Source organism: Dioszegia hungarica (assembly GCF_025882075.1).
Source record: "Dioszegia hungarica strain PDD-24b-2 chromosome Unknown MKK02contig_2, whole genome shotgun sequence".
Lineage (NCBI taxonomy): Eukaryota > Fungi > Basidiomycota > Tremellomycetes > Tremellales > Bulleribasidiaceae > Dioszegia > Dioszegia hungarica.
The window spans coordinates 1,189,343-1,215,794 of NW_026515766.1; the positions used below are offsets into that span (position 1 = coordinate 1,189,343).

The window sequence follows — 26,452 nt, forward strand, 5'->3', positions numbered from 1 at the left end:
CTCGTACTGCCCGCTCGGCTCGGCGTCCCCATTTCCCGCTTCATCCCCGCCGCCCCGTTCATACCATCCGCCCCATCATGCCCATCCACCTCCATCCCTCCATCTCCGTTACCCGACTGCACCGTCGAGTCCCGCATCGACGATGGACCTGGCGTAGGCGACTCCTCTGGGTTCCCATCCCCATTCGCCAATTTCGACGAGGGCGTGGGCGGTCCACTATGGCCCCCCATCCCGAGCTGGCCACTCATCTTCCCCTTCTTCCCTGCCCCACCTAACGGACTCTTGCCCAGTCCAGCCCCAGCCCCAGACCCCACACCCTTCTTCGCCGCCGCCGCCGCCTTCTTCCTCGCCTTCTCTTCCGCAGCCTTCGCTCGCGCAGCCTCCACCTCTTTCTGGCGCTCCAACCACCCCGACATCTCTTTCTCTTCCCGCTCGTCCATCTCCCTCTCTTCCGCTTTATACTCTTCCCACCTCTCATTCATGCCTCTTGCCCTCGCTATTCCCTCTCCCTCTTCCTCGATAGGAACAGGCGTCGGGAACGCAAAGTCCGGCCCAAAGTTAAGCCGTAGCTTCCCTCGCCCGAAACACGATACCATAGGGTAATAGCCCAGCGTCCCATCGTCGGCCAAACAATCCTTCTCTCCGGAGCTCGATTTCTTGCCGCCGACCGAGGAGGGAGGAGGGAGAGGGAGAAAGTCGTATAGGTCCTTGAAGGCGGTTTCGGTACGTTCGCCGTTGATGTAGAATTCGATACGGGAGCCGGGAAGACGCGCGAGGTCTCGGAATACCACCGTTTCGGGTAGCGGGGCGGGCTTATCGGTAGTGACCTTTTTGGCATTCTTTGTCTTCTTTCCTTTGGCGCCTCCCCCACCCCCTCCACTGGCGCCGGTAGCATCCGTCCCAGCGGCAAGTGCAGCGGCAGCAGCAGCTTCCGCCTCCCGCCTTGCCTGCGCGTACTTTCCATCCCGATCGACCAGGGCGTCCATCTCCTTTTGTACCGGGTATTCGTCCATCTCAAAGTAGTTTTGCCCTTTGTAGCGGATGCTGGTGCGTTTCCGGTGATTCTCCACTCCGCCCTCTTTGTCCGTCTCCGCTTGCCCGTCCTCGGGCTTGACGGGTGGTCGAGCCGGAAGGGAGATCAAACACCCCACCACATCCCCCGTCCCGAACCCCTTCCCCGTTCCTCCGCCTGTAGACCTGCTCCCGTGCATCCCCTCCCCGCCCACATCTCTCAGACCATAAGCGTACCCGTCTGCCCCTACTGGTGCGTCCAGCCCCGCCTCCCTCCTTCCCCACCCTACTCTCACGTGCGCGTTGCCTGCGCCTCCTTCCCCGGCCCCGCCCGACCCTTTCGCTGCTCCACTGTCGGCCAAGCCTCGAAGGACCGTAGCTTCGAAATACCAGATCCCCTCTCGGACGGCCACGTTGGCTCGGCCCGACCGAAATCCGCGGTCGGTCGTAGCGGTGAGCGCGTCGGGAGAGAGACGGAGAAAGTGGGACCGGTCGAGCCATGAGATATGGACGGGAGGGGTAGGGGGCGGGAAGGGGATGGTTCGGTAGAAGGGGTGATAGGGCGCTGGGGAGGGACAAGGGGAGGGGCCGCATGGAAGGTATCGGAAGGCTGAGGGTCAGCATCGTCGCCTGGCTCTAATTTCTTCATTTCAGCTCTCTCGCTAGGGACGTACCGTTCTTGTTCATAGGCAGATCGTTCCACAGAAAACACTCATCCCCACATTCCCCGCCATCTCCGCTCCCAGCCTGTACCGAGCCAGGCTTCGCAATAGTCCGTTCATCCTGTACCTTTGCCCTCCCTTGTGTCTGAGCGAGTGCGAGCGAGCCGGAGCCCTGCTCGGCGGCAGGCGCGGGTGAGTCGTTCGGTATAGATCCTGCAGCAGATGGGCCGGGTGTAGCTGAGTCGGACAGCCTAGAGGGTCTCGCGTGGTGGAAGGTGTCGACAGGGTATGAAGGAAGACCCAAGGGAGGGGGAACGGATGGTGCGATAGAGGAGGATTGGGAGGAAGCCGAGGGAGAAAGTTTGCGGCGCTTCAGCGTCATCGCTGCGCTAAAATATGGCCCTGGGGCAGGTGACAAGGCGGGATCTAGTGAGCGGTAGGTGATGGTCACAAGGTGATAAGGGTGAGCGGGAAATCTCGCGTTGGCTGGCTGAGGCGTTTCATAACCAGGGACATCGTGGGAAAGCTACCAGCCGAGGAATGTGGAGTTGCGCCCGCTGAGGCAAGATCTCTCTCCTCTCCCGCTGCAAATCGTGCAGCCTCTAGGCTTCAAATGCCTTACTCCGCGTATGCGGTTGGAAGATCGGTCTCGACAAGTCAACATGCATGCTTGGACGCGACTGAGGCTTCCGACGCGACTGAGTGACCGGTTCAACCGGCCTAAAAGCTCCGACGGGAAGAAGCCTGAGAATCCACCGAGAATCCCCCGGCTCCTTTGTCCAGCGCATCTCATATAAAGGTTTCTCTGCCCTCTTCTTCTCTCATCTTGCCCCCAGATATATCACCAACAACAACGTCTATAGCATACACACCATGTCCACCCTCGTCCCTTCTTCCCAAGAGCCTACCACGCAGGTCGATAAGACGCCGCAGGATCAGCCCAAGGCGCTCAAGAATGATAACCCGAGCTTTGTGCTCCATGGGGTCGATAATGTCAAGTATGAGCAGGTGAGCTCTTCATCCTCTTTTGATCTCATCATCCTCCTCGCTATGACCACTCTCATCCCCTATCCGCCCGACCAAGACCCGCTGACAACCAGCGCCCCGTCCCCGAACCCCAAGCAGACCAAGTCCTCGTCGAAATAGCCGCGACCGGGATCTGCGGCTCGGACGTCCACTACCTCAAACACGGCTCGATCGGCCACTTTGTCCTCAAGGAGCCCATGTGTCTGGGACACGAGTCGAGTGGGGTGGTGGTAAAGCTCGGTCCCGAGGCGGGACGGAGTGGCGTTAGTGTAGGGATGCGCGTGGCGTTGGAGCCGGGAGTGAGCTGTAGGAGTTGTGGGCTGTGCAAGGCTGGGACGTATGAGGTAAGTAGAGCACTGAGGAGAGCAATGGATCAGGAGAGACGAGGGAAGAATGGAATAGGGATCAAGGCTGACGAGCAGCTCTGCCCTCATATGTCTTTTGCGGCGACACCGCCTATTATCTACGGGACGCTTGCGCGATACTGTGAGTGAAGAGCGATTCCCAGAATCTCTCTTCGCTTTTTCCTCATCATGCCACATTGATCCTCCATTCTCCAACGTCTCCCTGCCCTCTTAGCCACCTCCTCTCTCACCTCCCTTCTGCTCGCTCCCAATCCTAGCGCTAACCCCCAGACCTCCTCCCCGCCGACCTCGTCCACCCCATCCCCTCCCAAGTCTCCTTTGAAGACGGCGCAATGATGGAGCCCCTCTCCGTCGGCGTCCACTCGGTCTCCACCCTCGGCAAATGCAAGACCGACCAGAACGTCATTGTATTCGGCGCCGGACCGGTCGGACTTTTGTGCATGGCCGTCGCGAAAGCTTTGGGCGCGCGGAGGGTTATCGCGGTGGATATCCAGAAGGAGCGGTTGGACTTTGCGAAGTCTTATGTCGCGACGGATGTGTTTATGCCTGTAAGCCCACTTCTCAGCGAAGAGGGAGAGACGGAGGGAGAGGAGGGAAGCGAAGGGAGATAGCTGATCAGATAGGAAGCACGCGGAAAGGACGAAGCGGCCGATGCGTACTGTTCTCGGATGTCCGACTTGATTCTTAGCTCGCTCAACATTCCCGCGCTCGGTCCCGGTGGAATTGACCTGACGATCGAGGCTACCGGAGCGCCGTCTTGCGTCCAGATGGGTATCCACGTTCTCAAGCCATCGTACGTCTATCTCGTTTTCTTGCACACACCTGCCACTTAGATCACCAAATCCCTTCCGCTGCTACTCGACCCAGTTGGTCGCCAGTCTCGAGATGCACAGGGGACCTAGCTGATCCCCCAGCGGCACCTACGTCCAAGTCGGCATGGGCAGCAACATGACCCTCCCTGTCCCCCTCTTCGATGTCATCACCAAGCAACTCAACGTGACCGGTTCGTTCCGATACGGCGCGGGCGACTACCCGCTCGCGATCTCGTTGGTCGAGCGCGGACTGGTCGACCTCAAGCCGCTCGTTACGCAGCGATATGACTTTAAGGATGCGCTCGAGGCGTTTGAGATGACTAGGCAGGGGAAGGATGAGAGTGGGAAGGTGAGTTTCGACTTTCTTCTGTTTGGTTGTTGAGGTGGCGTGGTGTGAGCAGGAGGGAAAGAGGGGACGAAGGGCCAAGGGGGGAGACGAGGAGGAGGAGAGGAATCCAGAAGCAGAGGCTTAAGCTGTGAGACGGAGCTGACGAGTCTAGCCGGTCATCAAGTGCATTATCCGCCCGCCCCCATGATTGTCCTATTCAGGCGGACTTTGATAGTACCAGTATCTACAGTATGACAGCCATTCGACACGTATGACGTGTTCAAGGCCCCTGATGGTATCGCTAACGTCCAATTCAACACTGATCACTGCATCTAATTTTGCCTGAAATGACTCAGGCTATAGAGGTCCTCGGGAAATCGAACGATAAGACTGACATGAGAGCTGACACTAGAGAGATGCAAGCCACACAGTTTACCTCTCTTCGATGCCCCTGTACCCCTGCCCCCGTACGTACCTCAATGGCGGCGGCCATGCAGCGTGAGAGGTCCCAAGAATCCAACCTCTTTCCATCCCGTCACTGCCGTGTCCTCCGACACTGACGCCTCTTGGGTGCCCGTACCATGTCCAAGTGGACCATAGCCCCATATACTGCCATTCGCTTGAAGTACCACCTCCCCGTCCCATGCCCCAGTGGACGGCGCCTCGACATACTCGGAATATTCGTCTGGCCGCACCTCTTCCGTCCTTGTCATGACTGTCCCAGCAGGCCCGGCCCATCGTGTCTTGATCCGTATCTTGGCCCAGTGCCCTGGTGCCCCATTCACCTTTCGGATGCCCCACAGCTGCTTTGAGTCTGAGAGTACTAATCGATCAGGCGGGCCGGTGAGGGTAGTACCCGCCGGACCCTGCTTGATGTACACTTTGACTGTCGTTGACGTTGATATGGATTCATCGGTCTTTATGAAGGCTAGCTCGGGCGAGTCGCCGGTCGGGCGGGTGTGATCGTCGCTGTCGTACGTGATGAAATCAGATTCGAGGGGTTTGGGAGTTGGCGAGCCCATCTCAGTCTCGCAGCTGCAAGCGCCGCAGAACTGCCACATTCCACGACTTATTACCCCTTGCGTTTCAGCTGGTGCATCTCGGCATCTCTCGGCATGAAGCGGGCTCGGTCCTCGGGAGCGGATTGGCACCGGAGTACACGAACGCCACCATCTATATTGTTCCGCAATGCCATCTCACCTTCGCTCGTCTCTCTCATCTTGTTCCTCTCGTCAGTGTCACGATGAGGCATCCTCGCATCGCCCAGAGACTCGGATCGTTGTGGAACCCGTCAGTCTCGACGATAGCGACTCGGACTCGGATTACTGGAGGTGCCCAAAACCCTCCGGAAGATAAGGAGGAGGACGATGATGAGTACCTCTATGAGGATGAGGACGAGGTGGAGCAGAAGCCATCAAAGGAGCAGCTGGATGGGGCGCGGGCACAGGGACCGCGCGGGGACCAGGGCGGGGACAGAGATGAGGACCAGGAGGATCAGGATCAGGTGTTGCAGGATCTGTTCGGAGGGGAGTCTCCTGAGCCCGAGGGGGCGCCAGCGGGGCAGCGTGCGGTGACACCGGTACGAAGTCTTATACCGTCGGTCACAGCGCAGCAATCCGCGCCAGTCAAGCAGGCCCCGGCGCCGGTCACACCAATAGTCAGCGGCTTCCTCAATCGACCACTCCGTCCGCAACTCCCCCTCAGCGAACAAAAGAAGGCGAAAGCTGCACTTGCAAAAGCCACCCCCAAACCCCAATTCAGCACATGGCAGTATCATCAACCCGTCTGGGTGATGATCCCCAACTTCAACAGTGATCCTGCCTATCAAGTAAGATTCGTACGCGAGCTATGCGGGCCTGTAGTGGTGGGTAATCGTAGGCTGATATGCTAGGAATACTGCGAACATCTGAAAACCAAATGCCGGAAACTTGCTTCCTACTCCGCGGCTTGCAAACATCTCTTGGCCGCGCTAGACGACGCGACGGCGCGTTTCGGGCTTATAGGGCCTTTGCGCGGCGGTGGGTCCAAGGCGGCTAGTGGGAATGGTGAGTTCCTCTCTGCGACCTTCAGACTGTCAGAGTAGATGTGTAAAGACAGCTGATGCGCAAGATGGACCATGTACGGTGTGTCAGCAGAGCGACGCGGACTGTATCGTCCGAATAGAAGATGTAGGAATGGGGGATCAACCGCTTCGGATCGTTTCAAAGTGAGTACTAGGCTGCGCGTATGCCTCATTGCCTGTAACTCGAATAGACAATGGAGGCGAAGCTGACGAATGTAGATGTGTCGGATATACCACTAACAAAGTCGCATGCAGCTTAGCCCATCAAACCGGAAAGGGGAGACAAACGTGCGTGTCTTTGAGCTACCTGTAATTTGAGGATCTGGCTGATGACTCAGTCCCACCAAAGCCAAGGCGACCATCTCCTCGGCCGTTACTACTACAGCTGCCGCTGGACCTTCTGCCTCGTCTCGAGACAGACCAGTCCTACCCCGCGCGAGCGTCAAGCGGAAGTACAACGACGAAGCACTGGCAGCCAGTCGTAGTCCGTGAGTCCGTCCCTGCTTGTCAACGACGCTCGAACTCGAGACTGACCTCCTAGATCTCCGGATCAGCCTCCTGCGCCACAGCAGAGCGAAGCGCGTCAAAGGCTAGAAACGCCCTCCTCCGCCTGCTCTACCCCTCCAGAACGCCACTTCACCCTCGCACCCCCCAACCGTGTCGTCTCTCCGTCAATCGAGGATTCTCCACTCGATGCCCTCATGCGCCAGACCGGATCATCCACAGCCACATCCACTCCGCAGAAGGTCGTCCATACCGGCGATTTCTTCGGCCCAAATTCGCACGACATGGATAGCCGACCTGATCTACTGGGTTTGGGCGGATTACCTACCCGAGCTCGAGCTTCGACTCCGGCTTCCCTACTGGCACCGGCACGAGTATCAGCACCATCACCGCCAATACCCCGTCCTCGTCTGCGTCCGCTGTCAAATCTCCGGCAATGGAGGCGGCGCAGAGTATAAGGGAGATGATTGAGAGTCTACAAGAACAGCTGTCGGAGCCGATCTTGAGGAGACTGAAGGGGTCGCTGAGGGTCGTCAATAAGCATGTGACCACTATCGAGGTACGTCGTCGCCTGTTCTCCTACAGAGGCTAGAGCTGACGGTCAGAGCGCGATGGCTGGTGCACCAGCGAGCGGATTGGGGGATATAGAAATGGCGTTCAAGTACATGGCGGGATTCACAAAGAATATGCGCACGCTATTGCTGGAGGGAAGAGACCAGCTCGAGTTCTTTATCCAGGATTTGTTCGAGGCGATTGATGCGGATGTGGAGACTTTGCAACGGGTGAGTAAGCGAGCTGAAGGGGAGGGCGTATGGGTTAGAGCTGATGATTCAGGTAATGATGCGGACTTGATGTTGGGAAGTTGGGGGAAAGGGAAGAAGGACGATCTAGATGCGTTGTACATAATGTAGGTTTCCTTGGGACTTCTTGTGCTCAAGTGTAAGTATATGATTGAAGGCTGTACTGCTCATACAGCTTGACTGACCGAGGTGACTTGCGCGCATACCTCACGCCCCCACGCGTTTCAGCTTCAGGCACCATCAGAACGACCCGCTTGTAAGTCCGATAGTTCGGACTTCAGCATTTTTTTCGCCTTCCTTCCTCACCTCTACGTCACTCTACCATACTCATCGGTACAGCCCACCGAGGCTACGCTATCGATCATCTTGTACAATGGCCAAGTCCGTCCGAAGTACCCGCCGGGTCGACCGACACCCTCGCCTCAGCTCGATCTTATTGGGTAACGACCAAATAGACAGTATGGTCAATGGTAATGGCGGCGGCCCAGTAAGTAACAGAGTCTCGGCCTGTAGCGATGGAGCGACAAACACTTCCGGTAGACTGTATCGCCAACCTGCTTGGGATCACGTCCCGGATTTCAAGCAGGACCCCAGACACCTGGTGAGCGCTGAGCAATGCTTCAACTATGATTCGCGTAAGATGGAGTGAACCACACGCTGACCACGCCACAGGAAGCTCTAAAACGTATGGAGATGGAAGTGAGCAGGTGTCTTTGCGACGCCAACGCCGAGGCCCAGCTCCATTACAAGGCCTATATCGATGCTCTATATGCGGATACTCGACCCGTGGGGAAAGTGCGGGGCTTCAGAGCAGGCCAGATACGGCAAGGTGTGTTTGGCATGATCCGGACGGGACGTTGGAGCTGATAGAGATCCAGAGGGTCCTTGCGTGTCTTGCGCAGTGGCAGGAAGAGACTGCTTTGCCCTGATCGGGCCTGACGGAACTGGTCAAGCTGGCCAGATCATAGCCAAGTGAGCCCGCCGCAGATCCCATATTGCGGTGAGAAAAGTTTCATGTTGACGGTCGGCAGCTGTGTATGCTGTGGATACGGGAGAATACCATGCAGTCTCGCATATCGTCATGCTGATCTGTTGAAAGCTCCAAATATCCAACATGATCTACTCAACGAGTGAGTCACACTCATGAGGGAGAGGGTAGTATTCAGCTCATTTCATCAGAGAGGCCGCAGATCCGTCTCCTCAGGTCGCCAGCCGTAAACGTCGCCGTCGGTAATTCGCCAAGGCACAGTCAATTTCGCAGAAGGCTCATCCGCATCGGCGCCGCCGACTATCGTACCGACTGGCAGGCGAAGATCGGCGAGATTAGGGACTGCTCAAACGAGTATAATTGTAGGATACGAGGAAAGCGATGAGTAAGCTTCTGTCTTCTTCTGAGGCTGGCAACTCAGCTGACGATACAGCGAGTCCTCATGCGTCAGAGAAGTTAGATCTCGACCAGCCAAGACTGCCCGACTTGCCCCTCCTCCTGCCAGCGAATCAGGCCTACCTGCCGCTCCCCCTCCTGCCCAACCGATGCCTTCTCCCTCGGATATTGCTGGCTCCTCCAGCGCCGCCGGTAAAGGCTCATGTCACGCCGCAGTAGGCTCCCCTGTCAGCGAGACAGTCCAAGCTGCCGGTCCCCCTCCCGCCCAACCGATACTGCCTCCCTCGGACATCGCTGGCTCCTCCAGCGCCGTCGGTAAAGGCTCATGTCTCGCCAAAGTACAGACAGCCATCCAGAATATGCGCGATGCCGTCGAGATCATTCATGATCAGCTCTGCGAGGCGGAGGCCAAGAAGCTCAAGGCGACATTCGCCCGCGTTGAGCGTTACATGGTTCAGATCCAGGTGATCAGCTCCTCAATTGATACGGAGTTTCATACTAGGTCCCGCACAGCTGACTGTTTAGCATCTTGCGACTTCGACCGTACTCCCAGGCGCGAGCTCCCTCAATGACACCATAGAGTACTTGGCCACCTTCGCTTCCAACGTCCGCAAGTTGATGGGTCAAGGCCAAGCTGGCGTCGAATTCTTCATAGATGACGCGTTTGTCGAATTTGATGCGAACCTGCAGGAGGCGAAGTTGATGAGTGATATACGAGTCCTGGCACCTTCGGTGTGAGCTGACACGTAGGCTATGGTTGGTTGAAAGTCTGTAGATACCCCGATGAAGAGGGAGATAAGGGGAGGCGGTGAGGGAAATCAGCGGTACAAAAGGGTTGCAATGGGTCGATTCAATGCAATGTCTATCAAGCACATTGCGCGGCTACAGCACTGCTACTGAGGTTCACTTCGTCTTCCACCATGCTTCCCGTCCAGCCTGCTGTCCACTGAAGGACGCGGGTGACTAACCTCTGGCTTGTTACTGCAGGTCGCGATCGCTCATACCTTGTGGTCTTGTACCCCTTGTGTTTCAGAGTTCAAGATTGACTGTGGCTCAGCCTGGCTGGAGGTCCGAGCTCAACTCCTACTTTTCGCGCTTCCTTTCCTCCGCTTTCTTTCACGTTCATACATCATCCTCACAGCACTTCACATCTTCACTTGTATCAGGTAATGGCTCATCAGATCGAGGATTTAGCTGTCTCGGGTTGCGTGTCCGAGCTGGGCGACCGTAGCAACCCGATTCTGCTGAGCGACGAGGAGGAGGAGGATGACCTGACCGCAGGGGAGGAAGGGGATGCGAGGAAGGAAGCGAGCACACATGTCTCGGTGTCGCATGAGGGGTGGGTATACCGCCAGTCTCCCTGGACGTACATCGACAGTAGCAAGGATGACCCCGCTTACAGAGTGAGCTACTATCGTCTTAACAAATGGGAACCATGTGAGAAACGGACAGCCGCTGATGGGCGTCTGAAGAAGCTATACGAAGCCATGCAGAAAGAAACAACCCTGAAGTATTCGACAAACAGCTCTATCGAGAGGTCGTTCTACAGGAAGGTTCTGGACGGATTGGATCAATATACAGGGTCCTGGGGCCGAGTCAGCGGCGCCAGCGAAGGAAACCCAGTCAGAGGAGGTGTGCAGATACATGCGATTAGATGTCAGTCTGATTAGCTGATGCTGCAGATGGACCTTGCGCAAATTGCCTGACGAACGGATCGGCGGGCCGGGAGTGTATCGTCAGGGTGGGCCCTGTTGTTCCAGGTGGACCCGACTGTATCGTTTCCGAGTGAGTGAATAGGGGCAGATCGGCAGCGCGACACCCCTGACAGTCTTAGGTGTCTGGCATGTATATCCACGAGGGAGCCGTGCAGTCTCGCCAGCCGCGAGACCTCCATAATGAGCAAATTGTGAGCGTTGTCCTCTCGCGGAACGTGATCCAAGAACTAGTCCTAATGTATCAGCCGACCTGCTACCGAGCCGACTATCGTTGTGATGCCAGTCTCCGACGCTGAAACCGAGGCCGGCACTGGTGGAGACGACGATGAATTTGTCTTTACCGGCCACTGTGTCGCGAAACCTGCCAAGCCGACCGGTCTTCGCAAGTCAGCGAGAATCAAACGTATTCAACGGGATGCCAAGAGGAAGGCTGTCTACGACACCAGTGAGGAGTAAGTACCGGCTGTCCGTTCTCGTCATAAGTTTTCCCTTATTTAGTAAGAACGGGGATGGCTGATATCTTGTACAGCGAATCATCGTATCCACGAGTCAGAGCTCGGCGCGCCACGCGGAAAGTCACTCGTCGCGTTGAGTCGGTCTCGCCCCCACCTCGAATGGCTACGAGATCGACTCGCAGAGCCACCCAGGCCGATGCTGCTAATGTCGCCGCCCGCGATGAGCCTACCGGCAGCTCCAGCAAAGTCATCGGTGCTTCTCAGCGCGTCACGATCAAGACGGCGATCGAGAACATGCGCGAGATGGTGGAGGTCATCCAGGGTCAGCTGTCCGAGGGGGACAAGAAGAAGCTCAAGGGTACTTTCCATCGCGTGGAGAGGCATCTGTCAGAAATTGCGGTGAGCGTTGTATAGCTCAAAAAGCGGTGACCATGGGTATGCACGTACACCTGCTGATGAGCAGGTCGCGGCCGGCGACGACCACATCGCGAGCGAGGAAACGCACGATACCGCCCTCGAGTATCTAGGCAGCTTCGCAGTCAACGTTCGGAAGTTGATGACCCACACCAAGAAGAAAGTCGACTTCTTCATCGAGGACTCGTTCGTCGAGCTTGACGCGAGCTTCCAGGCACTGAAGCAGGTAAGTCAGCCATCGTCCTGGATGCCGCAATATCAGCTGATGAACAGACTATGTGTACGACTTAGAATGGAGCCGCAACGGGTATCATAGAATCACGGGTGTAGCGCGAGAAGGAAAGAGCCGGGGTAGTGGACCAAATAGAATGTGTATGTGGAGGGCAGAAGGGCGGGTAGGCTTTCGAGCTGTGTGCTACAGATGCAATGACTCAGTACAGCTCCGCCCCGACGCACATAAGAGCCAAAGTATTAGACATCAATGAGCCGCGCCAATCTCTCCGGCCGACCCAAGATCAGTGCTTGATGAGCAGCCCAATAGCTGTCACTTTGTCAGCCTCTCCAAACCCTCACTGCAGATACATCCCGCTAATATCATCCACGCTACAGGACCCGCTTGACCTCGAACCAGCTCTTGAGGTAATGGACGTTCCAAGCGCAAAGGGAGAAGAGGATGATGGACTGAGCGATAGCCCACCATTTTACGCGGGAGTTCTGGGCATGTCAGCTGGACCTAATCTCGTGAAGTAGAGTCATGGCAGATGTAGCTTACAGTGGATTCGGCAGCTATAGAAGCGTCAGCTAGATGCACCTCAAAGAGCGACAGAGATATCGGTCCGCCCTCCCCGAGCCAGCTGTCCCATCCTTCATCCTGGTGCCTTCCCTTGGTCATCTGTGGGCTTCGCCGTCCGCTCATCCAGGGAGAGTCGGTACTCACTATCTCTGTGCACCCTCTCCCTGACCACCAGATACGCCTGCTCATCCTTGACCAGCTGAAGTGAGGATGATAGCTCCCTGATCTCCCGCTCGACCGGCGCGATCTTTTCTTCGTCCCCTACGAAGAGGACACCATGGACATTGAAGCTGGAGATCAGCTCATGGCGACCGCATGCAAGCTAGTTACCCCCTTGTCCCACACAGGGTTCACGCGTACAACCTCTGAAGGAAACGCTCACCTGAGTACCTTGCGAGCATACGTGCTCATCTCATTTGAGAAGCAATACGTATACCTCCCTGTTCTAGACGCCTCCATCGAAAAGCTCCCCGTAGACTCCTTGAAGTGCGTGTGTATGACCTCATTACTAGGTTCGAGCACCTGAGGCATGTATCAGTCCATGCCCTTCTGCACAGCTCGGCCTTGGAGTCAGATTTGGGGTTATACGTACAAAGAAGTCGATGTCCAATCGTCCACCGCCGATACTACCTCCGACTTCATACGTGACCGTCATCTAGCATATCAGCTCTGATACATCCGGCGCCGGAGGCGAGAGTGCATGAATCAGCTCACCCGATCTTGAGGCTGAAGGACCTCAAAGAAACACTCCTTCTCTCCCGGATCTATCTCTATCCGATGGGCATTGGAGCACGCTGTTGCCAGTGCGAAGATGAGCAAAGCGGCTCGGAAGATCATTCTGAGCTGATTTGGCCGTGATGTGTGTGCAAGGTGAGGATGCCAAATGAGCAGACGAGAGAGAAGGTGGGCTCTATAATGAGCGTGAGCTTGAGCTTTGGTGACGAGGAACGAGGAATGCTGCGCGTCAAGGTGTGGTGGCGATCGCCGCTGTCCCTTCCGCCATGCTGTGGATAGTATGGGCTGCAGACCTGCCGAAGACGCATATAGCTACTAAAGCCATAGCCCATGATACGACTAGCGCCGACAAGGAGCCGTTCCGAGTAAGGATACCAAGTGGAGTTCTGACGACATAATTCCATCCCCGCTACCTCTAACCCCCGCCCGTCCATGTCCTTTGCCCCCTGGTCATCCCGGCTCGCGGCGCCACCGGCTTGGCTGGACGAGCCCGTCCGTCAGACCAATCACGCCCGATGCCACCACTTGAGCAGCCCTCATCGCTCTCCCGCCCGATCCGCATCGCTCCCTTCCGCATCTACAGCTGTCTTCTGCCCTAAGCCTACCGCCACATCCCCATCACCCTAGTCCGCACACCTTCCCAGCTATCCAACGCCGGCCGGACGTCTAGGTGGAATGCAATATTGTCAGGCTTGTTGGGATCCTGCTTGCCCGTATAGTAGTCGATGACGTAGCGGACGGTGGTACCGCACCGATCGATGAGCCAGTCGTGCCGGTCGAAGGGTGGTGCGTACCTGGATGGTTAGCGAAGCTCAGATAGCCGAGCATAACCCAGTCTGGAGGTGCCGTATGAGGACACGGGAAATCGTGATGGTGTGAGAGTGAAGTGGTCCAAGCCAGATTGGCTCTGATCGGCCTGGCTCCCCCTCCCCTCTTCAGCGTGCGCAGGTTCCGACCATGGCCCGCTAGAACTGAACCCTTCCCTCCCGGCTCTGTGCCATCCCGCCGTCTCCCTCTGTTGAGAACCAAAGACCAAGCAGAGGAACGCAACTCACCCAGCCAAGGTCTTGAACCAAGCCTTCGGCGTCAGATCCTTCGGCCTCCCCGCAAAGCTTATCAGCCTGATCCCACCACACGCCTCCCCTCCCATCCCCGCCTCCCACGCCAACACCTCCTCCCACGTCTTCTCGTTCACAGCATTATGGATCGGCACCACCGTGCGCATATCTTTCGCATTGGGATTGTGGTTCTTCCGCTGAAGGGCCTGGAAGAATTGATGTTCCGAAGGATAGACCCATTTCCCTGTTGATTCTTCCCTGTAGCCCGCCGAAGAGCCTTGGGCTTCGGAGCCGGATGAAGGAGAGGGAGTGGGGATGTGCGGTACTGATCCCTCGGGAGAGGGGTAGGAGGTGGCGGCTCGAGGAATGGAGGAGATGACTCTGTCGTGTGAGAGAGTTCGGGTGGTACCGTTCCCGCCTGAGCGAGCGGAGGTGGTGGATGAGGAAGGAGCGGCGGGGTTGAAGGGATGTGCGGAGGTAGAGGGGTTGGCAGCGAGCCATTTGGACCGGGTCTCGTGGTCTACCGGGCACTTTTCTGCGGATTCGACCGGGGCGGATGGGATCGAGGAAGCGGTGGCGGCGGCGGCAGAGGTGGAGCCTGACGCTGCAGCGTTTCCAGTGGAGAAGAGATTGAATGAGACCATACTGGCACTGGCGGTCAGCTCAGCGATTGTGTATATAGCCAAGTGAGGGTGAAGTATGGTCGAAAGAAGCCTCGCGAGCGGATCTCAGAAAATATCAATTAATTGGCTGGCCGTCGGGATTGACCGGGCCACCATGCACCATCGCAGACCCGACCATGTCTTTGCTGTCTCTGAGCAGACCACACACACGCCTTGGAGCAAGCAAAAGAGTGTACATCAAGCAATAGGTAGGAGGATTACAAAGAGAGTATAGCAGGGAGCAATATACAGGACTATATATAAGTGCGACCACCCCAACGCCCATCCCGGTCAGCGCTCTACATCGCATACCCAACCACCGCCTCGGTCTCCGCCTCGTCTTCCTCCTTGATCATTATCCCCTGCTCGCCCGCCGGCCGAGGTACCGGCTTCCTCTTACCCTTCGGAACGTCACCGACCAACACGCCCTTCTCACTCGTCACCGTCGCGCTGCTCTCTGACCTGGATCGGCGATATCCCGCATCCTCTGGTCCGCGCTCGAGTCCGAGACCGAGTCCGTATGGCTTTGCGCTCGCCGAATTCGAGGTGCTGGGCGAGGTGGGCCAAAGCGAAGGTGCGAGCGGTGTACCCGTTGCCGATGAAGTGGTGGTGGACGGCCCAGCGCCGGCGTTCTCGTAGATCGTCGATGAGAAGTATCCCTCTCTTGCAGACGTAGGAGTATAAGACGTGCTGGACATCGACGATGGAGAAGAGAGGGAGCGGGTGGAGAGAGTGGCGCTGGCGCGCTTGATCCCCGTGACGGCGCTGCCCCAGGCTCCGAGGAAGCGAGAGCTAGGGGTGAGGGGAGTGTGGGGTGTGCGGGGAGTGGTGACTTCGCCCAAGGACGAGACGGTCGATGTGGAGGAGACGGACGTAGAGCGAGAGGGGGATGGCGGAGGTGGTATGAAAGTACGAGGTGAGGGAGCCGCGAATGTCGCGGGAGTGTAGACTCGACTTTGGGAAGCGACGGGGAGGATGTTCTGCTGCCCTTGTGGACCTGGGAATGTCGGAGCTGCAGGTCAGCAAGGTACCGGTTGGGCACGAAGGTAAACTTACGTGTGTACACACCGCTCGAACTGCCCTTTGCCTCGGCACCATCCTTGACTCTCATCGGATCTCCGCTGATACTGCCTCCTCTTGCCGCACTTGGCCTCTTCTTCCTTCCCAAGATGAATGTCGACTCTGAGCTCGCACTCGGCGTGACAGGCGAGCGGGACGACGACGCCGTGTTCTGCTCGAGCGACGCCTGAGAACGTGCCGAAGTGGAAGGGGAGAAGGCTGGTCGGGACGGCATGTCGACCGGGAGAATGAAGCTGGAGCTGCTAGCGACGGAAGGTCGGGATGCGCGATCGCGGAGGTTGTGGGCAGATGCGCTGGGGCGGAGAGAGGAGCGAGCGGGGACTGGAGGAGGGGGCATGATTTTGGCGGATAGCTCAGCGTCGAGGTCGAATGGCTACAGATGTCAGCTTGGGATGAAGTATGATGGTGAAGTCTATCAGGGGTGACGGTGCTGGTGTCAAGGAAGGAAGAAGAGCTTGAATACAGTTCGTCGCCACCCAGCCGAGCTGGATCGCTGACACACAACTCGTCCTCATCAGGCACAAAGGAACCCCCTTTCGCCGCGCCAATCAAACCTTATAAAGATCGGCAAGAAAGGTTATTGCACTCACGCTCGACCAGATCTCTGTCCCCCTCTCTATGCTCATCCCCTTCAATGGGCCCGACGTCGAGTACGCCCTCTCCTTGCGCGACAGCATGGTGCTATAGTCTACCGACTTGCGATAGACTCGCCGATTGCCGGTGTCGAGCGGTGCAAGGACGAGGTAAGGATCACCTGCGCGCTGCGGGATGGACTGGGCGTTCAGGCAGAGGTCGAAGTCGCCGACCGAGTGTGAGAAGGCTGAGGAGGGAGGGTATGCGAACGGAGTAGAGTATGCGAGAGGGACGATAGCAGGAGTAGAAAGGTCGAGAGTGGTATGATCCGATTGTTGACGACCACCCCAGAAATCCGAGACAGGTCGCCGACGCCGTTCCGTACTGTCGTTCAGAGACAACAGATCCGAAAAGCTCGCCGCGTAGCTTGCTCTATACACACACTTCTCCTCTTGCTCCGCCGAGAGGTGTGAGGTGGGAAAGAAGAGGGAGGATAAGCGCGAAGGGACAGGTTTGGGCTGTGCGTCGACTGTCTGACGTTTTCTCCGACGCCGCTGAAGGCGTTGGCCGGTTTGGGCTTTTGTTGACGTGGGCGAAATGTCCGAGGTTGCGAGCCAGATGGACGACGAGGAGGGTGTAGCGAGCGGTGATGATGATAGAGAAGAGGAGGGGGAGGAAGGCGCGGGAGTGGAGGATTGAGACTGTTTGGGAGACCCGAATGGCAGGCGCTGCAGCGAGGTTATTGACCAAGAGGGCATGATGGGAGGCGATCCGACAGGAGTGTTTTTAGGGTGGATGCTGTAAGGTGCCGTAATCAAGGCGTGGGAGGAGGGGAAAAGGTTAAATGAAATGACGGGAATGAGAAGGATGGTCCTCGCAGAGGTGATCGATGAGAGTATGGAGGTGGTGAGTCCGAGCGCAGAGTAGGGCGACAGAGCTGCTGGTGCTGAGGTTGGTCGGGAGGATGACCGGTAGTGGGGCAGTGATGGAGAGGGGACCAGTCTTGGTGACCGAAGAGAGGGAGTCGCCGGGGAGATCGAGAGGAGCACTGTGAGCTGGTAGTGATTGCAGGGGTAGCGAGGGTGTAGTCCAGAGCTATGCGAGCCAGTCGCAGCGTCTTTGACAATAAAGACAGAGAGAGTAGGTAGAGATGAGATGCATGGATGATCCCTTGCTCTTTGGCTGACCAGTCCCACTTATATCTCCCCACTCCACTGTCCTGCTAGCTGACCTGCTCCACCGCCGTCTCCCTTTTTTTCCTCTCGATGAGTGTACGGTACACGCTGCATTCCGTACTCCGTCGTAAACGCTAACTATTAGGCATACCGCTAACCGAATGGAGGAATCCGCAATGACACGGTTCAGGCCGCTGGGACCGCCCGTCCTCTGCTTCGCTCCGAGCCTCCGACGGCGTGGCCGTCGTGAGCGACTCCGGGTCGCCGGCGGTAAGATCAGGCGGAGCAGCCGCCGAGGGCAGATCGTGGAAGGATAAGAAGGCTTCTGAGGGAGGAGGAAGAGCAGAGACGGCGAAGAATAGAACGCTGTCTGATTTTTAGGGGGCCACCCTCGAATTCCAGCGCCCGCCGTGCCTGATCTGCGTTACGTGCTTTATCGTTATCGCCCGATCGCTCTCGTTCCTGCGTTCCTCTTGCAACTCTGACCGATCTGACCGCAGCATATCATGGATCTTGACCAACGTAGGTTTGCTGTACCGATCAGGCGTCGGACGCGATGGAGGCAAGGTATGCCGCTGAGCTTGTTGAGCTGACGGGTCGAAGGATGGTACAAGTGAGCTTTGCGTGACGCGGTACCCTTTGGTCTTGGTGTCGAAGGTATACTAATGACTATACCGACGCTGACTTTGTACACTGACACGATGCACGTCTGTGTCGCTTGACGCGAGACTAGCTCCTGCTTTACGCATGAAAGCACAGCAACAATACATGTACCAACAGCATAAGGCCATCTGCTGCATCTCGCTTCCCCCTGGACCTGCGCCAACGCCATGACTGAACATAACTCCTCTGATCGCGGCGCAGGACATCTCGCGTGTACTACTGGATTGACCAAAAGCTTGACCTGGAGACAAGTTCGCAGACTTCGTCGACCTGACGTATGTGGCTCACTTGAGTATAGCAGCTCGCCACCTGACAGCCTCATACCCCCATCCGAAATGGATCACCGCCGCCCCGAGGACAAGCCATGAGCTTTGGCCCCACTGGATCGCGACCTCGTTGGGATTACCATTGATGAGGTCTCCGGAATACTTGGTGGCGTTGCCGATGACGGCGGCTTGGGCGATGAAGGCGATCCAGGTGAACCTGACGTGTCAGTGATGGCAATCCCCTTTGACTATCGCATGAGGGCGCTTGATGATGGGGATATAGGTTTAGGCGAGTAGTGTGAATTCCAGCCGCATATCCAGGAGATGTGGGTGATGGGGATGAGCGAGCTCGTACTCACATGAAGACGACGCTGACCGACACAAAGTGGATGAGGGCGCATGAGTACAGCTTGTCCTTGTTGGGCGCAGGGGACTTGCGAAAGCTGTACCTGATCACGTACGCGTGCCACAGTCCAGCGACGAGTACAAGACCGAATGCTGATCATCAGCTTGCTGTCTCCTCGCTCTAATAGCCCGGGACGCTAGGCCTCTCCGAACCTCGAGCCAACACACGCATGAAGCACAGATGAGACATGGAGGGGGATAGTGTCAGCAAGAAGGAAAGTGTAAGACGACGATGGGCGAGAAAGGAAGTCGCGGAGGCACTTACCAACAGCAGAAGTGACAGCCACCCGGCTCAGATTCACCGCGACATCCTCCGGAACAGGGAAACCAAAGTAGTTTTGCGGGATCTGCCATTCCCATCCGCGGGAGATACAGCCGACTTTGGCAATGACAACGAGATTGGACATGTTGTATCCGCAGCTGATGATGTCAGCCTCGTACGTACTTGCGCCACCAATCCCCAGGCCGTAGCACGTCGGAGCAAGAAGGCGGGCCTCTAGCCATATCGAGGAATGAGATAATCGCTATGAGAGGGGACGGTGCTTAGCAGTGGCGAATCATGTGAGTGAGTGGATGGCAGGAAGACGGGAGGATGCTTACTAATCAGTAGCTGCGAAACGCACTCTCAGCGTGGGCGTCTCGGCCGAGACATACCACACACTGCTTGCCGACGAGAACGCCGCGATAGCGAGGAGGACGAGCGAGAGGATGGGGTAAAGGAGGTGGATCGGTAAGCCGACTGTTCGATATGGAGCGCCCATTACGGTCTCTCAGCAGGTCAGTGAGGTCTCAGAGTAGTTGAATTCGATCTGGGTATCTGCTGGTCAAGCTGGAGGTGTGAGGATTCGGGAAGGTGGTTGTGTTGGATCTGAGGTGATAAGATGATGTACAGAGCTGAATATGTGGAGGGAGGGAGCTGTGAGATCATTCTAGCGTGTAGAAGTGTTTGCGGAAGTCCAAAAGGTTCAAAGGATCGCTAGTGAAGGGATGATACGCCACGTGAAGCTGAGTGTGGCAGAGGCGGTGCGAGAGCGGTGGCGCATCCTTTGGGCCTCCGGGAGCTGAGACAGCGCAGGTGATTTCGTACCCAGACACAAGATGAGACGGAGCGCATGCCTGAGCTGGATCTGAACTGCGAATGCAATGAATAAAGCTCAGCCGTCTCGCGGGGTCGGCAAAAGGCTGACAGAGGCCGACATCTCCGAGCTCCACATTCCTCGCTCGAAAAATATTAGAGTCTCAGCCAGCCTCAGCCAATCCCTTCCATCCGCACTAAATGCTTTGCTCTTTGTGCTCGTTCACTTGACCCCAGGTCCAGCCAGCGTCGCACATCGCTCGTCCCATCCATGACATCTCCACAGCTTCTCCCGGAAATTTGGGATCTGGTCATCCAGTACCTCCGCCAACCACTCCCTCCCCCAACTGGCAAAGCCAAGCGATGCGAGATTCGTCAGCCTGACTTGGCGGCGTGTATGAGAGTCAGCCATGTGAGCCATTTCCCTCTCACTGTATCTTCGAGACTTCAGACTGGAGCTGATTCCAATAGCTCTTCTACGACCTCACCGGTCCCCTCCTCTATTCCATAATCGTCGCCGACCACCTCCCCTCCCTCACTTCCCGCCTGTGGGTGACTCCCCCCGCTCCGGGCCTCAAAAGCAAATTTGAGCTCCTATCCCGCTGCAAACGCCTATACCTCGAATACGTCGATCGGTCCGAACCGAGCTATCTCACCCTCATGATGCTCGGCTCGCCCTTCTTCTCCCTCCTCCATCCCAGCACCGCGGATCGTCAGAGTCAATGCCGCAGAGGTGGACTGGATCACAAGCGGGACCACGATGCTCGAAGGAACGTCGAAAAATCTCATCAGCATATCTACGGGGGCGATGCTGGGGGACCAAACGGGCATCTGGCAGCGGGTATGGGAGGATCCGGCCGCCGGGTATCCAAACCGCGGCAAGCTCGCCGTGCCGCTCGGCAAAGCTCGGAGCCAGATCGCCTCCTTGGCTGCCGCGGGTCAAGGCAGGGCGTTACTGTGTCAGCATGTCGGCTTTGGACCATTGGTCAACACCTTCGCGATAGGCAGTGAGGGTTGTCCGCCCGATCGGCTTCGGAATCGGAGGCACCTCAACACCGTAGCATGCGGCGATATCACCAGCGTAAGTGGCGGCGTCTCACGCTGGTACGCCTGATCGCTCCATCATCATCGCTATCAACGTATCTCTTCTATACCCTATCACCTACACACTACAGCAGCATGTCAGAAAAGTCATCAGTACCCGGCCCAACCGTGCTCGCGCCGTACCTCGACGCAGTGACGAGCGTTTTCCACCCGATCGCGCACCCGCTCGTCAATGCGAGCAATCGGTTCAACGCATGGAAGGAGAACTTTGGCTTGGTCCACGACATGGGCGACGACGAGATGTACTACGCGCGACACTTGTTGGCGCAACAAGTCGCAAAGCATGTCGAAAGGCGACACAAGGGATTGAAGGGTTTGCGGCGGAGTACGGGCAGGGCGCCCACAGCGACCGACCTATCCGTCGACATATACGCTCCCCCAGCCTTCCAGCTCGGACTGGACTGGTCCGTGCAGACCATGGCGTTCAGGGAAGCTGTATTGGGGGCGATGGCTGCCAACGGCTCCCCGGCTGCGTGGGCGAAACGCGCAGAGTGGCGGATCAAGCCGTTGGCGGAGGCTCCGCCGTGCGAGGCTTGTGGGTGGTGCGTGGACGACCTATAGCCAGGTGAGCAATTGAGCACATACTCCGCCCTCAGTGCCTCACGCTGATTTTACCAGGCCAGATGCGGAGTCAGAGATGCAGGGAGTTTAAGAGGAGGGTGGCTCCATGCAAAGCGGCATTATGTCGTGTACAGGGGTCTTAGGAGCATGTCATAGCCACTTGACCAGGACAAATGCTGAGTGTGTCTGATTGATGAATACAGATAAGAAGGCGAATAGGGCTTCAATGGTACAGTCGGCTAGGTGGGCGCGCCTGGGCGTATCGTGAACAGCGTCTGGGACAGAGCTCAGTCAGTCTCAGAGTGAGCATCATGGAAGGGATAGCCTCAGTGGGGTACGAGAAGCTATGTGAAGGTAGTGCCGAAGCCTAGCGGTTGTCAAATCACAGGATAACGATCAGAAGGCAAGATGTCAGCTCCGCATTCCTCGTTTCAATTTGGTTCTCCCCTTCACTTTTTGCTTTCAGTCTTTGTTGCCTATCTACAGCAAGCTGGCTGTAATGACGACCCCTGCGCTGCTTCCTGAAGTGTGGGGTCTGGTGCTATCCCATCTGCGCCAGCCAACACCGCGACCAACAGGCAAGAATCAGCCGAGTAGCATCCGCCAGCCTGATCTCGCCGTCTGCATGAGGGTCAACAAAGTGAGCAGGATCAGCTCGTACTATCAGTCGACTATGTAGCTGACATGCTCAGCTATTCTACGAGCTCACTGGGCCCCTCCTCTACAGCACCATCGTCAGCGACCACCTTCCCTCCCTCACGCGCAATCTCAACACTCCCGCAGCCTCCTCAAATATCAAATGCAAGCGGCACCTCCTCTCTACGTGCAAACATCTCTATCTCGAATACTGCCCCAAAAATGAGCCGACCTACTCGTCCCTCCTCTTCCACGGCGAATGGGTCTTCCTCTTGCTCGAGCCTTCCGAGGCGGAAAGAATGGCATTTGCCAGGGCGGAAGCGGTCGGGATCTGGAAGGCTGCAGAGGCCCTGACAAGCGTGATGACCCGTCTGCGGACATTGTCGACTGGGGCTATTCTGGGTGGGCAATTTGAGTGGTGGTGGCCTATATGCCAGAAATGGGGTGGAACAGAGGTCGAGCAGGATGCGGAAGAGGCGCGAATCGCAATCACAGGACTCGCGGTCCACCGCACACCCGCCGCAATCATGTGCCAGCGCGTCAAAGTTGGGCCGCTCGTGTACGCTACTCAAATTCGGCACGACTCGTATCCGACAAAGGTGGTACGAGAGGGGGACGGGAAGGGGAAGGGGAAGGGGAAGGGGAAGGGGAAGGGGAAGGAGAGCGAGCTGCCAGTGCACTGCATGCACATGGAAGGTGTCCGTATCCGGCCCGGTAATATACCAGCAGTGAGGGGCGGGCGGGCGAGGTGGTATGGGGTAGACTCTGGAGTACTCGAAGGTCCCGTCTCCACTATGGCGGTCAACCGGATCGTTAATCTCATCGGACAGCACGTCGACTGGCGGCAGCGGCACGGCGATCTGGCCGTGGCGCGTACTCAGGCGATCAAGCAGGCGGACTTTCAAGTCGACATCTATCTCCCATCGGTGTTTTTCCGCCCTTCGATGACGGACTGGTTCGAGCAGTCGCTGGAGCGCAAGCTGAAGAAGGTGGTGGAGGCGTATGGTACGACCATGGCCACGGTTCGCGGGGATGTGTGGCGTATGAAGCCGTTGGAGGAGGCACCATCGTGCGAGGCTTGCGGCTGGTGCGCGGATGACATATAGGTGAGCGCATACTCAGGCCTCAATATGACTATAGCTGATCTATCTAGGCAACAGAGGTAGTTGTCAATTTGGGGAGCGCAAAGAGGAGGGAGTTCAATTGTCCAGTTCACGTCCCTTGTTTCACTTCTCCTTTGTGTCCCGCTCTGCGTCTCCTCGCCTACCCAATCGCCTTCATACTGATCTTCACTGCTCACATACTGTTGCGATACTAAGCAAGTCCATCGAGATGACGAACCCGAGACTGCTGCCTGAGATCTGGGGTCTGGTGTTGTTCCATCTCCGCCAGCCGCTACCGGCACCGACAGGCAAGAATGAGGGGGTCAGTATTCGCCAGCCTGACCTTGCCGCTTGCATGCGCGTCAACAGGGTAAGCCAGGATCTCCTCATACCATTCGTGAACAAGCTGACGTATTCAGCTTTTCTACGATATCACCGGCCCCCTTCTCTACACCACTATCATCAGCGATCACCTCCCTTCCCTCGTCTCTCACCTGCACACCCCTGCCGCCGCTCCCGACCTCAAGTCCAAGACGGAGCTCCTTTCTTCTTGTAAGCACCTCTATCTGGAGTACTGTCAGAAGGACGAATAGACCTATACCACCCTTCTCAACCACGGCGGATCATTCTACCTTTTGGTCGGCTCCACCCAATCGATTTCGGACAGGTCGGCATTTGGGAAAGCGGAGACGGTGTGGCTTGGGGAGGCGGCAGTGAGCCTCAATCGGTTGATGAGGCAGCTGAGGACTCATTCGAGTGGAGCGATGTTGGGTGGGCAAACAGAGTGGTGGAAGCCTGTATGGGAGGACTGGCGGGAGACGGACCCGGACATGGAGCAGCAGGTGAATCAGACGCGCGACCGTGTGTCGCAGCTCTTCAGCCACTGCGCAGGCGCACGCCCACGCCCACGCACCGTAGCGGTGATGTGCCAGCGAGTCGAGTATGGGCCGCTCACCTATGCTCCCCTGCTTTGGCCCTGCAGAGCACTGGGATCTCGCACGCACATTGACGCAGTGCCGTGCGGGGAGATACCGCCGGTGATCGGCGGACTGGCGAGGTGGTATGGGGAGTACACTGGCGTGACTGAGGGGCCGGTGGACACCAAAGCCGTCGACCAGCTCGTGCACATCATCGGGCGGCATGTCCGCTACCGACTCCAAATGTCCGACTATCGGGGTGCCGTGGACAGCAAATTCGAGGTGGACATCTATGTCCCGCCGGTATTTCTCCGCCCCTCGGTCGCGGACTACTTTTACGAGAACATGGAGCGAAGCTTAGGCGATGTGGTCAGAGGGCCAGGTCAGTCGACACCCGTGATCAAGGGGGACAGTTGGCGTCTCAAGCCATTAGTAGAGGCACCGCCTTGCGAGGCATGCGGATGGTGCGCGGATGACCTATAGTTGAGCCTGTCCTGAGATCTCGCTATGAGTCGGGCTGATCACCTCTAGTCGATGAGTAAGATGAGGTGATAGGTGTATGTAGTTGGAGATGTTTGCATAATCCCGAACACTGCCCGTCTAGCCTTCTTGCGCATTTTCCCTGGACTGCTAGTAGCCTCGTCGTCTACTTCTTCTTGTCGTATACCGAGGTGATGACGTCGTCCTCAGCAACTGCCTGATCAGCTCTTCATCCCCTTCTCCTTAAAATCAACAAGCTCACCATTCAACAACAGACTCTTCGAGTCGAGCATGACTCTATTCCCACTCGCGCTCAGCGTCGTCGCAATCTCCCTCGCCGCCTCCAACCTCCTCAGCTGCAAGAATCCCTTATTACTCCTGACCGCCTCCCCAATCAATTCCGCCGCGCGCGCCTCTCCCTGCGCCCGAACAATGATACTCTGCTTCTCCTGGATCGCCTGGTCGACGAGGAAGGCGGCGCGCTGCGCAATCTGCTGTGCGACCTGCTTGGCCTCGACGGCGTGGGTGAATTCGGGCGAGAAGGCGACGTGCGTGATCGAGACGTCGTCGAGGATGAGATTGAAGCGCCGGGCGCGGCGCGTCAGGTTCTCGCGTACGAGCCGGGAGACCATCTCGCGCTGGGTGATGAGCTGGCTGGCGTTGAATTGAGCCACGACGGATTTGAGGACTTCGTTCACAATGGAAGGGAGGACGCGCTCGTCGTAGTCGGTCCCGAGCTCGCGGTAGCTGATGTGTGAGCTGTAATCCCCGTTATCCCCAGCGGGTATGATTGTCAGCTTACATGGTGGGCAAGTCCTGGACAGATGGCCTAGAAAGGACACGGCAAGTGATATTGACCTGTACAATCAGGTACTATCCCTCGACGACTCATACCCCCGCAAAGTTGAGCTCACCATCTGCAAGTCCTTGGTACCCGTCAACGAAGCGATATTCCTCGGCTTGGCCCTCACATCGTAAATGATGGGCGATTCCAACCAGGGCAGCTGTGAGATCAGGTACGATCCTTTCTGAACCCTTCCCCTCCAGTATGGACGAGCTGCTTACCACCAAGTGCGTCCCTTCAGGGTATATGTCCGGCCTGATCCCATGCAGACGTGAATACTTGATCGCTCGATGTCCACCATCGACTAGCATCGTCAGCTACCTCCCTTCTCTCTTCTTGTTTTCATCGATCGATGAGGCAGAGGACGTACCGTTGAACAACGAAGAGTTGAGCAAGAGCCCACCCCCAGCCAGAGCAATCAACAAACCCCCACCAGCAAGCGCACCGCCCGTAGGCAGCCCGCCGCCTCCGCCTGCTCCTCCGCCGCCACCACCACCTCCACCGGCGGCGCGAGACGCCTGGAGGCGAGCCCGTTTCAGCTGCTGTGCGAGCTTGGCGAATGCTTCTCCGCCTGATCTGTTCATTGTGCTTCTGTTGAGTGATGTAGAGGAGGTAAAGAGCTGGAAGGGTCGATCGAGATGTATGGGAGAAGTAAGAGGTGGATGGGCGAGGATCGGGGCGACGCTGAGCGGCCTGGATTTCGGCAGAGGGGAAATGCCGTTACGTAATTGGCATGCCTCGCAAATCGCACGCGCGCGCGGACCGGTGCTCGTCTAGCTGCTAT

The 26,452-nt window shown here is 57.2% G+C and overlaps 8 protein-coding genes across 8 annotated transcripts; 3 read left to right on the forward strand and 5 right to left on the reverse strand.

Moving 5' to 3' along the window:
• Positions 1-515: 515 nt before the first annotated feature.
• MKK02DRAFT_14215 (uncharacterized protein) lies at positions 516-1,619 on the reverse strand (the record flags this gene model as incomplete). The annotated part of the gene is made up of 1 exon (XM_053085540.1): positions 516-1,619. A coding segment is annotated over one exon (1,104 nt), but the record flags the coding sequence as incomplete, so codon positions are not given.
• A 927-nt stretch (positions 1,620-2,546) lies between these two features.
• On the forward strand, positions 2,547-4,412 carry MKK02DRAFT_35075 (putative sorbitol dehydrogenase; the record flags this gene model as incomplete). The annotated part of the gene is made up of 7 exons (XM_053089073.1): positions 2,547-2,681; positions 2,774-3,043; positions 3,122-3,185; positions 3,335-3,612; positions 3,688-3,857; positions 3,979-4,225; positions 4,377-4,412. 7 exons carry the CDS (start codon positions 2,547-2,549, stop codon positions 4,410-4,412), a joined length of 1,200 nt encoding a protein of 399 aa, XP_052949312.1.
• Positions 4,413-5,447: 1,035 nt separating this feature from the next.
• MKK02DRAFT_29575 (uncharacterized protein) lies at positions 5,448-11,829 on the forward strand (the record flags this gene model as incomplete). Its single annotated transcript, XM_053087857.1, has 25 exons — positions 5,448-6,068; positions 6,096-6,249; positions 6,314-6,410; positions 6,486-6,554; positions 6,605-6,754; positions 6,808-7,222; positions 7,258-7,329; positions 7,376-7,556; positions 7,605-7,677; positions 7,746-7,826; positions 7,997-8,171; positions 8,243-8,399; positions 8,473-8,542; positions 8,638-8,700; positions 8,878-8,943; positions 8,992-9,418; positions 9,480-9,660; positions 9,705-9,721; positions 10,121-10,610; positions 10,637-10,739; positions 10,789-10,860; positions 10,915-11,121; positions 11,199-11,523; positions 11,588-11,764; positions 11,812-11,829. The coding sequence occupies 25 exons, from the start codon at positions 5,448-5,450 to the stop codon at positions 11,827-11,829; spliced, it is 4,461 nt and encodes a 1,486-aa protein (XP_052949313.1).
• A 312-nt stretch (positions 11,830-12,141) lies between these two features.
• Positions 12,142-13,168, reverse strand: MKK02DRAFT_18819 (putative COPII-coated vesicle protein; the record flags this gene model as incomplete). The annotated part of the gene is made up of 6 exons (XM_053086011.1): positions 12,142-12,252; positions 12,311-12,324; positions 12,476-12,621; positions 12,714-12,853; positions 12,924-12,986; positions 13,046-13,168. The coding sequence occupies 6 exons, from the start codon at positions 13,166-13,168 to the stop codon at positions 12,142-12,144; spliced, it is 597 nt and encodes a 198-aa protein (XP_052949314.1).
• A 499-nt stretch (positions 13,169-13,667) lies between these two features.
• MKK02DRAFT_19317 (holocytochrome-c synthase) lies at positions 13,668-14,768 on the reverse strand (the record flags this gene model as incomplete). The annotated part of the gene is made up of 2 exons (XM_053086075.1): positions 13,668-13,860; positions 14,122-14,768. 2 exons carry the CDS (start codon positions 14,766-14,768, stop codon positions 13,668-13,670), a joined length of 840 nt encoding a protein of 279 aa, XP_052949315.1.
• A 3,793-nt stretch (positions 14,769-18,561) lies between these two features.
• Positions 18,562-19,709, reverse strand: MKK02DRAFT_39849 (uncharacterized protein; the record flags this gene model as incomplete). The annotated part of the gene is made up of 4 exons (XM_053090806.1): positions 18,562-18,760; positions 18,903-19,041; positions 19,214-19,368; positions 19,549-19,709. 4 exons carry the CDS (start codon positions 19,707-19,709, stop codon positions 18,562-18,564), a joined length of 654 nt encoding a protein of 217 aa, XP_052949316.1.
• A 585-nt stretch (positions 19,710-20,294) lies between these two features.
• On the forward strand, positions 20,295-24,827 carry MKK02DRAFT_29578 (uncharacterized protein; the record flags this gene model as incomplete). Its single annotated transcript, XM_053087858.1, is given in 13 exon segments — positions 20,295-20,435; positions 20,495-20,887; positions 20,940-21,127; positions 21,199-21,669; positions 21,689-21,692; positions 21,892-21,990; positions 22,047-22,098; positions 22,216-22,328; positions 22,381-23,411; positions 23,491-23,797; positions 23,847-23,979; positions 24,021-24,288; positions 24,308-24,827. The coding sequence occupies 13 exon segments, from the start codon at positions 20,295-20,297 to the stop codon at positions 24,825-24,827; spliced, it is 3,720 nt and encodes a 1,239-aa protein (XP_052949317.1).
• Positions 24,828-24,990: 163 nt separating this feature from the next.
• On the reverse strand, positions 24,991-26,252 carry MKK02DRAFT_35085 (putative proteolysis and peptidolysis-related protein; the record flags this gene model as incomplete). Its single annotated transcript, XM_053089075.1, has 6 exons — positions 24,991-25,037; positions 25,087-25,571; positions 25,627-25,682; positions 25,739-25,828; positions 25,890-25,972; positions 26,039-26,252. 6 exons carry the CDS (start codon positions 26,250-26,252, stop codon positions 24,991-24,993), a joined length of 975 nt encoding a protein of 324 aa, XP_052949318.1.
• Positions 26,253-26,452: the final 200 nt, after the last annotated feature.